This window comes from Glycine soja, chromosome 3 (genome assembly GCF_004193775.1).
Source record: "Glycine soja cultivar W05 chromosome 3, ASM419377v2, whole genome shotgun sequence".
Taxonomy (NCBI): domain Eukaryota; kingdom Viridiplantae; phylum Streptophyta; class Magnoliopsida; order Fabales; family Fabaceae; genus Glycine; species Glycine soja.
In genome coordinates, this window is record NC_041004.1 from 24,308,000 (window position 1) to 24,319,505 (window position 11,506).

Consider the following 11,506-nt stretch of genomic DNA (forward strand, 5'->3'; position numbering starts at 1 on the left):
TGCTGGATTATATCAAGATATCTAAATATATATTTTAGTAAAGGAAAAGATAGATTAAATTGTTTTAATATATTAGATTGTTACTTTTATTTTGAAACGATATTAGTATAATAATATATTAGATTGGTTAGAGATTATAAAAATAAGAGATAAAGAAAGGTTGGTTATGTTGGAACAAGTGGCCTCAGAATAATTAAGAAGGGGGGTTGAATTAATTATGAACGTGTCTTGACTAATTAAAAATTTATCCTTCTTAATGTTACTAGATTCAATTAGGCTTTACTACTAAGTTATGAGAAAGTAAAGAACATAAACAATAACTTAGACAAAAGTAAAGCGGAAATAAAAAGTGCACAGCGGAAAAGTAAAGAGCGTAGGGAAGAAGAAAGCAAACACAAGTTTTATACTGGTTCGGCAACGACCCGTGCCTACATCCAATCCCCAAGCAACCCACGGTTCTTGAGATTTCCAAAAACCTTGTAAAATCCTTTACAAGCAAAGAGCCACAAAGGATATACCCTCCCTTGTTCTCTTTGAACAACCAAGTAGATGTACCCTCTACTTGAAGCGAACCACAAAGGATGTACCCTCCCTTGTGTTCACTATTACAACCAAGAAGCTACCCGCTTCTTACACAGAATTCTCAAACGGTTAGTTCTTTGAATTCAGTGTTTGGGCAAAGAATTCTCAGGGGGTTAGTTCTTTGAATTCTTTGTTTGGGGAATCAAAAGAATTCTCAGACGGTTAGTTCTTTGAATTCTTTTGGCAAGAGGGAGAAGGAAAGAAGAAAAAGAGAAAAACAGAAGGATAGCACAATTTTTGTTTTTGCAGAATTTTCCTTTTCTTCAAGGAAAGATTGAACAAAAACTTAGAATGAATTTAGCAAAGGTTTTGCAAGAGAAAAGCAGTGGAAAGTTCTGTGTAATCAGATGTGTTTTTCTATGTTATTGTATTTTTAAAATGCATGCCAAGGTCTTATATTTATAGAACCTTGATACCTTTTGATAAAACTATGTTAAGAGTTATAACTCTTAACATTTTCTTCAAAAACATTCACTGGTAATCGATTACCATAATGGTGTAATCGATTACACAATGTATTTTATGAAAAGTTGTGACTCTTCACAATTGGATTTGAATTCCAACATTCAGATTCACTTGTAATTGATTACTAATATAGTGTAATCAATTACACTATTTGAAAATCATTTTGGAACTTTGCAAAGCGCTGAAACCAGTTTGAAAACCATCCTGGTCACTGGTAATCAATTACTACCAAATGGTAATCGATTACTAGAGAGTAAAAACTTTGGTAACTTAGAAGATTTCATAAAATCCTTTTTAAAACAAAAAGTGTGCTATTTGATGTTTTTTTGAAAAATACTTTTTACTACCTACTTTGACTTGGCTTGATGCTTCTTGATTTCTTCATTTGATTCTTGAATCTTTGAGTGGAATCTTGAATGCTTGATTCTTTAATCTTGAAACAACTCTTTGAGCTTTGGCATCATCAAAACATCTTGGTTAATCATCATGGTAACTTTGCTTCCACAGGTAAAACAAATCTCAAAATATATAATTTCAAATTACATACAATGCTAATATAAGGACAAACGGTTCTGTTGGATCAAGTGGCCTCAGAATAATTAAGAAGGGGGGGTTGAATTAATTATTCCTAAACCTTTACTAATTAAAAATTTACTCTTCTAAGGCTTTTACTATGTTGTTAAGTAAATGAAGGATAGAAAAGAAATTTAACCAAAAGTAAAAGTGGGAATTAAAGTGCACAGGGGAAATTAAAAGAGTAGGGAAGAAGGAGACAAACACACAAGAGTTTTTATACTGGTTCGGCAACAACCCGTGCCTACATCCAGTCCCCAAGCGACCTGCAGTCCTTGAGATTTCTTTTCAACCTTGTAAAAATCCTTTTACAAGCAAAGATCCACAAGGGATGTACCCTCCCTTGTTCTCTTTGAACAACCTAGTGGATGTACCCTCCACTAGAACTGATCCACAAGAGATGTACCCTCTCTTGTTCTCAGTCACAACAACCCAAGTAGATGTACCCTCTACTTGTACCACAAAGGATGTACCCTCCAATGTGTTAAGACAAAGTTATTAGGCGGTTAGTCCTTCGAAACTTTGTGAATGGGGAAACAAAAGGCGGTTAGTCCTTTGAAATCTTTTGTTTATGGGAAAGGGAAGAATCAAAAGAATTCTCAAACTGTGTCATTTTGAATTCTTTGACAAGGGAGAAGGGAGACACAAAAGAATTCAGGCGGTTAGTCCTTCATTCTTTTGGAAAAGGGAGAAGAGAGACACAAAAAGAATTCAGGCGGTTAGTCCTTGGCGAATTCTTTTTGGCAGAGGGAGAAGGGAATGAAAAAGATGAATAGCACAAGTTTTTGAACAAAGAACTTTTCTTGGAAGAGAAAGCTTTGAACAAAAACTTTTTAGAAAGATGAAGAGAAGATGAAACCAGAAAGTTCTGAAAGAAATGAAAGAAGATGTTGAAAGATAGATTGAAAGATAGAATGGTTGAAAGAGATGATGGATATATATATATATATATATATATATATATATATATATATATATATATATATATATATATATATATATATATATATTAAATGTTTCATGCCAAGGTCACATATTTATAGTTTCTTGATGACTCAAGTCAAAACTTGTAACTCTTGGCAATTCCTTTAAAACTAATTACTTAAAAAGTTATGACTTTTGAAAGAATCTTCAGAAACAAGTCACTTGAAGAAATGTGACTTTTGGAAATGAATTTTTCGAAAACAGTCACTGGTAATCGATTACCATAAAGGTGTAATCGATTACACATCAACAGATGTGACTCTTCATTTTGAATTTTGAAAATCTTAACATTTTAAAACACTGGTAATCAATTACTACAATCTGGTAATCAATTACCAGAGAGTAAAACTCTTTGGTAATGATTTTGTAAAAAACTTCTTGTGCTACTCAATGTTTTGAAAAACTTTTTAATACTTATCTTGATTAAGTCTTCTCTTGATTCTTGAATCTTGATCTTGATTATTCTTGAATCTTGAAACTTGAAACTTGATTCTTGAAACTTTGCTTAACTCTTGATTCTTTGGCATCATCAAAATAACCTTGGAAGGCATTGCTTCCACAGGTTCCTTTTCCTAGAAACACACAAATAAACAATCTCTTTTGGTATCAGTGTGTTGCTCAAAGACTAAGAAAAGGAAAAAAAACAAGAAAATTTTGTCAACGCAATTGGTAGAGAAGAAGAAGAATAACGAAGGGCATGAATTACTTGCTTCAAGAGGTGAGTAAAACATCTTTTTAAAACCATCCATGGTATGTGTCTTGAAAGATATGACTGTTAGAGAATTAGGCTAATAATGCTTGAGATATTATAGATGAATTACATCTAGTCATGCATGTATACTAAGTTAAATCTCTAAATATATGAAATTGTTCTTATTCTGTATAATTGATTGTGCCACGGTAAATTATTGTTCCTTGACTTTTCGTTTGCAACTAAAAATGTGATGAAGTCATTCCATGATTCATGTCTTGAGTTAATTATGTGTCGAATTTGCCAATTATTTGTTGAATTTTTGCTTACTTTAATAGCTTATATGTATATGTCTTGCCTTTGTTATCATATATACTATATACATGTACTTTTACATATAATATAAATATATTGCATCTTATTGTTCTTATTAGTTAAATTGTCTTTATAGTGTATATATATAGTGTTGTCACTTTGACATTGAGAAATTAATATGAGATACCTTCATTTGCTATGGGGATGAGATTTATTATAGATACCTCCATTTGGAATGGAGAAAAGATTTTGGATACCTTAATCTATGATGGGGAAGGCAGTGCAATGTCATTGCATGGATGAGCTCATAGACACTTTGAAGAATCTAAGATCTAAGATCCACACTGATTTCAGGAACCAAAGAGTTTAGTCTAGTGATTCTGAAAATCACTAAGTTATGTTTGTGTTTTTTATTTGAATGCAATGAGATGTTGAGTTTTATTTATTACTTTTATTTATTGAGTATGTTATGGGAATAAAGTATGATTGTCTTCAATTTGATTTTTATTGGAATATATATATATATATATATATATATATATATATATATATATATGTCTTATTTTAAATTCATTGCGGATACCATGATTAATTTTTCAGATTACCGCATTGGCTGAGAATAACACTATTTGCGAACTCCTTTTTACTTGTTTTATTCACTAAGATTATTATCTCATTATAAGTGTTGTTTTCAGAGCACGAGGAAGAAGTTGCTGAGTTTGAGGAGACTTGAAGACATAGTTTTCTTAGTTATATTTATTTTAGCTTGATTAACATTTCAGAATAAGACGCTGGATCAGTTACATTTGCTATATTTTTAGCGTTCATTTAGTTTAGATGCTCATGTTTTGAGGATAATGTTTTCTTTTTGTAAAAACTAGTTTATTTGACTTATTTTAATATACGTGGAATATTTTGAGACTCTTATAATTTTAAAATTTCATATTCTTTCTAGTATATTTTATTACGGGTTGTTGTTGTAACAAAAGACATTACAATGTGCATCTGCCACAAGCAAATTTGGATGGTATTCAATGGGAGTCTCTTAGCCCCATAGAAAGAGCTTCATTGTCCTCCCCATTCACAAATGATGAGATTAAGGCAGATAGAGCTTTGATGGGGAAAAAAGCCCTAGCCTATACGGTTGTAACCTCAATTTCTTCATGAAATGCTGGGATATTGTGGGTGACGAAGTATGTGTTGTTGTTCACAAATTCCACCATAACACAACTCTTCCAAAGGAAATTACGTCGTCATTCATAGCTCTAATACCAAAGAACAAGCATCCCCAGGGACTATCAAAATATCGCCATATCTCACTCATAACCAACATTCATAAAATCATATCGAAGATTTTGGCACAGTGCATCAAAATCGTTCTTCCATCTCTTATTTCAAGCTGTCAAACAACATTCTTACTTGGCCTTCAAATTCTAGGCGAGGCCTTGGTCATCAATGAATTCGTGGATCGGGTAAAGAGAGAGAAGTCGAGATTCTTCATTTTTAAGATAAAATTCCAAAAAGCATATGGTTATGTAAATTTTGTTAGAATACATGCTTTGTCGAATGGGCTTTGATGCTAGATGAAGAGAATGGATTCGAGCCACAGTATTCTCAATCAATATATCTATTTTGGTGAATGAATCCTTGACGAAGGAATTCAAGGCAGGGAGAGGCTTAAAACAAGGGGAACCACTAGCCCGTTGTTGAAATATAAACTTGATTTGGGCCTAAATTAATTATTTGGCTCCTTAGACTTAGTTATTTTGGGCTTAAGTAATTATGGGTCATGTTTCTAGAGAATTCTTGTAGTGTTTGGAGTGTCTAGATATTTCTTATGGTTGTAATATTCTCTAGAATACTCTTTGGATCTCTAGAGTTGAGAACTCTCTAGAATTAGTGTGTCTAGAGTTCTCCTTAGAGTAGTATAAATAGAGATGTAATCCTACATATTTGTATCAAGCAAAAATACAAAGTTTTCTCCTCCATAAAGAATTCTCCTTCCTATCAAGTTTCTATTCAAAGTCTCCAATATTCCTAAACACTTTTCCTAAACATAAAAAGTCTTATTTCCAACACCCGTTTCTGTTTTTGGTGGTTGCTAAAGGTTTGGAGGGACTATTTAAAAGTGTTGTGGATAAAGGCATCTTTTCAGGTCTAAATGTGTCAAATGAGGTAAGTTCTCTATCTTATAGTATGTTGATGATTCGTTGGTTGTGGGACAATTGGATCATGATAACTTGTGGGCGATCAAAGCAATTTTCAATGAACTAGTATCTGGACTGCGTGACAATTTTCATAAGAGCACTATCTATGGGGTAAATGCTGATCAAGCTTTCTTACCAGTGGCAGAGGCATTCTTGAATTGCAGAGTTTCTGAGCTACCTTTCAAATTCCTAGGGATACCAATCGGATCTAATCCAAGGTTAGTCAGGACGTAGGAATCAGTGGTGGCTCAATTTTAGAAGCGACTTGCGGGATGGAAAGGCAAAAACCTGTCAATAGGAGTGAGATTGGTCCTTATCAACTCAGTTTTAAGCAGCCTCCGGTTGTACTACTTTTCCTTTTATAAAGCACCAAAGAAAGTTGTTACAGAATTGGTGAAGATACAACGTCGCTTGCTTTGGCAAGGCTAGACCGAGGCACAGAAGATCAGTTGGACCAAAAGTCATGGGAACATATTTGTTGGATTGGGGGTGAAAGATTTAGCAAGTTTTAACATCAGCCTGCTCGCCAAATGGAGATGGCAAATGTTAATTGATTCCTCAGCTATTTGGTATAATCTGATGGAGTTTAAATATGTAAGCTTGCAGTTCTCCTTCGATCAGCATGGAGATCTATCATCATCCTCATTATGGTGGCGCGACATGGCCAAAATAGAATCGTCCCCAGGTATTCCTCAGCATTGGTTCTCAATGCAAACACAGATTGTTAGGTGATGGCTTACAAACGTGGTTCTGGAAGTCAAGATGGTTGGGTAATTTTAGCCTGAAAGATACTTTCCCTGGGCTATTCTCCATAGCAGAAAATAAAAATGCCCTAGTTCAAGAGATGGTAAGGCCATTTGAGAAGAATTCGGTGTGGGATTGGAAGTGGAGACGAAGGCTTTTTGAATGGGAACAACAACAAGTGCAGGGTCTGGAGAGCTGAGACTTCAAACATCTTTTCGGTCTCATCTGCATATAAGTTATTACAGGTTGATCACATCCAGAATCAGAAGAATTCTGGAGTGCAGGGAAATCAAATTCAGTTGTGGAAATCGGTGACTCCTTCACATGTCCTTATTTTTTTCTGGCAACTCCTTTTGGATAGATTACCGACAGTATAGCAGCTAGGGGTGTAAATATTCCAAATCCAGAGGTATCGTGTCCCTTTTGTAAGCAAGTTATGGAAGACATCAATCATTTGTTCCTTCTATATTCATTTGCTCATTTAGTATGGAAGGAATTGTTCAAATGGCTAAGGATTGAAGTAGTTTTTCCTTAGACAATCTCACAGTTATATGATCATATGTTTCACCTAATTCGGGTGAGGAACAAGAAACACAGGCTCCTCTTTTGGCACGCAGCATGTTAGAGCCTTTGGAGTTTCAGGAACAAGATCATTTTCAGAGAAGAAATATTAGAAGAGAATGAGGTGATGCATGTCATCAAGAATATCTCGTTGCAATGACTATTGTACAAGAATCAAATCAAACCTGGAGTCTTTTATTCATCTTGGAGCATCAATCCATTGCAGTGTCTGTAGCCTCAACATATGGATACTTCCTTTGCTTATATTAAGGATATGTCATTTTTTACTGTACATACATTTTGGTGTTATTAATATTATATATATATATATATATATATATATATATATATATATATTACCTTTGCTGTTCAAATAAATAAATAAAGTCACTATATAGAAATAATGAGTGCGGTTTTTAATGGTCTTTATATGTCTATGTATCTTTTAAAAGTAAAATAGATGATTATTTGATACTTTATAAGGGATAATACTACATATGATTAACTTAATGAAAAATATCTTTAAAATTAAAAAAATAATATTAAATTCATGTGAATTTGTGGCAATTAATGGCTGTAATTTTTAATTGTCTTTATCTTTAAAAAGTAAAGTAAATAATTATTTGATAATTTTAGTTGCTTTTATTTAATATATGAAAATATAATAATTAGGAAATTACTAGTAATTCAATCATAACGAAAATTTGAAATGTTTAATTTTTAATTTTGAATATAAATTATCTTTCAAATGTTAAAAGTATCTCTTTCACTCATAATATATTGATGCACCATATATTTTACTAATTACGTATTCTTAAATTTATATTGTTTCACCATTTACTAGTTTTATCTTCGATACATTAATAGAATATTAAATTAGATAATTATGTGTTTTTGAAAGTACTAATCTTAACTATTTAATTTTTTTTATAAATTTTTATTGAATCTTTAAACTTTTAAAAATATTTTTAATACTTTATTGAAATTGAATATTTGAGAATATAAAATTAAATTCTCATTTACAAATTTTAATTATTTAAAAATATTTATGAATTCTTATTTGGATACTTGAAAACAATGAAATAAAATACTTTAGTTAAATTAAGATTTAATAAATTTTATTTTCAATATAAAAGTAAAGAAAATAATTATTTGATCATGTATAAGTATTTTTTGTTTTACTATTTAATTATTTATTTTTTATAATTTTTTTCTTGAAAATTTAAAATTCAAAGTATTATTACTATTTGTAATCAATTTAAATCCAAATTTTTAAATGATATATTGTTAATAAAATAAAATAAAAAAAATTATGAATATTTTTTGGTGAAATAAAAAATTTATGAATAATTTAATATAATTATTTATATATATATTATTTTATATAATTAAAAAAAATCCCTTCAAATATATCGTGCATTGCACGCGTACTATCTAACTATCTAGTTAACTATAAAGCCTGGTTGATATATATATATATATATTTTTTTTACAGAAATATAGCGTGCTTGATTAGTTTACGTGGGATTAAAGTTTTCAATATTTGGTATTAACCTTACCCGGTCGCAAGTTTTTGTACCCAATGAGTCCTATTTGGTATCAACCTTGTCCACCCATAAGTCCTAATTGTTGGTACACACGGTTGATCGGGTCGACCCGTTAACCCGACCCACTGAAACACGGGTTTAGGGTTTAAGCATAGACGCTTTCCTTCTTTTTTCTGTTCGCCAGAAAACAGAGCCGTTACTGGCAAAAAACCTAAAACCTTTGCATACCTTAGTAAACCCCAACACCTGTGTCTCTGTCTCTTTCTTTTTGCGCCTTAATTGAAAAATGGATAAGAACATAATATCAGACTTGGATAATTTTCCTGAAGAAGATAAGCAAAGAATGTCCACCATGGCAGACCAGCTCCAAATCCGGGACAGGTATATCGACAATTATGTTATTTATTTATTAATTTAAACTATCTTTTGTTTAGTTGTATTGAAATGTTCATGTTCATTGGAGCTTTCTTAGTCAGATGAAGAATAAATCGATGTTTTAATGCTAGATTGGGATCTGAATAAGCACAAAGACACATATGTATGTATTCATATGTATGCATGGATGCATGTATATTGTATAGTTTCTTTGGCTAGGTGAATTTGTGTGTTTGAAATGAATCACATTTTTGCCTGTAAGAGGAAAATACTGAATCTCGTTTTTATGTTGGATGGTGCTATTAAAATGTGTTGATACTTGATACTGGTTGGGAACTGAATGATGGATTGTATTTTCAATTTGATGGGTTTTCAACTTTTTATGATTACTTGACTGAGAAAATTGATGCTTAGATCGTGTGATCACATAATGCATACATTTCGCTTTGGAGAAGAAAATATGTGAATTTCTAAACTATTGTGTTTCTGGTATGTGACATTGTATCCTTAACCTATACCTAGAGGATCTACTCTCTATTGAATTCAGATTGATACTCTGTATTATTGGAAATAGTGAATCTAGTAATAACTTGTAACTTCAAGCCTCAAGGACTTGCACAAATGTTTCCTGTTGCTGTAACATTGGCTAACATTTTGGCCTTAACATGTTAATTGATGAATTTGGATGGACACTGGATTTGATTGAATACTTGAAAACCACACGTATTAAGAACTCAGAACTGACATGCCTTGCTTGAATGCAAATTTATTCTGAACTTGCGTAATACATTAACACTTATGTACTTCTAGAGCTTAACCTTATTTTACTTGTATTAAAACAGTGCACTTATTATTCAGTCTGAGTTAAAAGTAGCAAAGATGTGAATGTAGAAGTTTTATTCAGCCTTGTAGCATAAGGTGGATTTGTTGATTTATTCTCTGCTCCAACAAAATTGCAGTCTAAGGATGTATAATTCATTAGTGGAGAAATGTTTCAAGGAATGTGTCAATACATTCTATCGGAAATCCATGACCAAGCAAGAAGAAACTTGTGTTCTCAGATGTGCTCAAAAGTACTTGAGGCTTTCAATGCAAGTTGGCTTGAGATTTTCAGATCTCAACCAAGGATCATCTACAACAGATAAATAGCCTCTGGATGATAGGTTTCGTATCACCTTGAAATCATTTTTACTATATTGCTGTTCTATTTTATTGTTATTAACCAGGACTGTTTATGACTTGTGAAAGTACTTTGATAGAATAAAAGGAAATGCAATTGTTAGAGTTATGGTTTAGACATTTTGTTTTGCAGTGTACCCTATTCTTTTTACATTTTTAGTTAAATATGAGCTTTTCATGTATTCTGAAGAATTTTTCCTTTGTCTGTTCCTTAGTTTTTTAATTTATTTTACATAAATTATATACTATCAAAGCTTCAATATTTCCTAGAGGGACTGTTTAGCTGAGTAATCAGGTCATTTCTCTCTTCCACCAGCGCTTTGTTGAGGATTGTCCAAATAGCAATAAGCAGATTCAAAGAGAAATGTGGCATGGAACCAAACAAGTTCATGTATTGTTGCTTCTCTAAAATTCTAAATGCCATGCAAGTGCTTGAATCTTTTTTATCTTGTAATTTTGTAGATTAGTTTTACATTCATGTTTTAAGAGGGAGAAGGATGAACTCTGCTGTTATTATAAGATATTGACACTTCGGGATTATTTTAAGGCCTTTGCAATTCTCTTTCTAACGTTGGAGATGCAACTGTAGATTATTAAATTTCTTGCTTTCTTTTCCTTCATTTATGCATTTCATTGCAGGAACAGAAAGCAAACTTGAGTCTTGAGAGAATGCAAAGAAGTAGTTAACTGAGGTAATTCTCAGCAGAGAGCTGTTAGTGTGAAATGCTAATTTCCAATGACTAATACAGAGTCAATTTGGACGTATACTATGAATGAAAAACTAATATTAGCACTTTAAGACAAAAGAAACTGCGATGTTAGAGGTTAGGATTAATACATCACATTTGTGAAATCTAATAATGGTAGAAAATGACAAGTATTCAAATTGATAAAGATCATTTTTGTGATTGTATTAGATTCATTATTAAATTATAAATTAGATGCATGTGCTAGTCTTATTTGTTGTTAAGACTCGTGTTCTCTTGTAGTAACTGATGCTTCTTATAGCTAATGCTTAATTTTAATATGTTAATATTGAATTGTTAGATTTGTAGTGTTTGGAAATGATGTGTTAGAGACGTATGAGATACTTGCTTGGCGTATATAGTTACTACTAAATATATGAAAAAGCAATGTGGTATATGCGAAATGATGCACGATGACTTTTTTTTTTTTTTTTAACTAGAGGTATATAGGGTTTCTTATTTAGCATTCAACTAATCATCTCTCATCTAATCAGTTCATTTGGGGTAAAGTAGTACCTTGTTGCAACTTCATACCCA

At 31.9% G+C, this 11,506-nt stretch overlaps 1 protein-coding gene across 3 annotated transcripts; it reads left to right on the plus strand.

The window, feature by feature from the left end:
- Positions 1-8,737: 8,737 nt before the first annotated feature.
- Positions 8,738-11,163, plus strand: LOC114406318 (mitochondrial import inner membrane translocase subunit Tim9-like). Of its 3 annotated transcripts, none has more exons than XM_028369004.1 (3): positions 8,738-9,050; positions 10,004-10,207; positions 10,863-11,163. In XM_028369004.1, exons 1-2 carry the CDS (start codon positions 8,956-8,958, stop codon positions 10,191-10,193), a joined length of 285 nt encoding a protein of 94 aa, XP_028224805.1. In that variant the 5' UTR covers positions 8,738-8,955; the 3' UTR covers positions 10,194-10,207; positions 10,863-11,163. The 3 variants fall into 3 exon arrangements, with proteins under 3 accessions (XP_028224805.1, XP_028224804.1, XP_028224803.1); XM_028369003.1 differs by lacking the exon at positions 10,863-11,163 and adding an exon at positions 10,540-10,763; XM_028369002.1 differs by lacking the exon at positions 10,863-11,163 and having other exon boundaries at positions 8,746-9,050; positions 10,004-10,408.
- Positions 11,164-11,506: the final 343 nt, after the last annotated feature.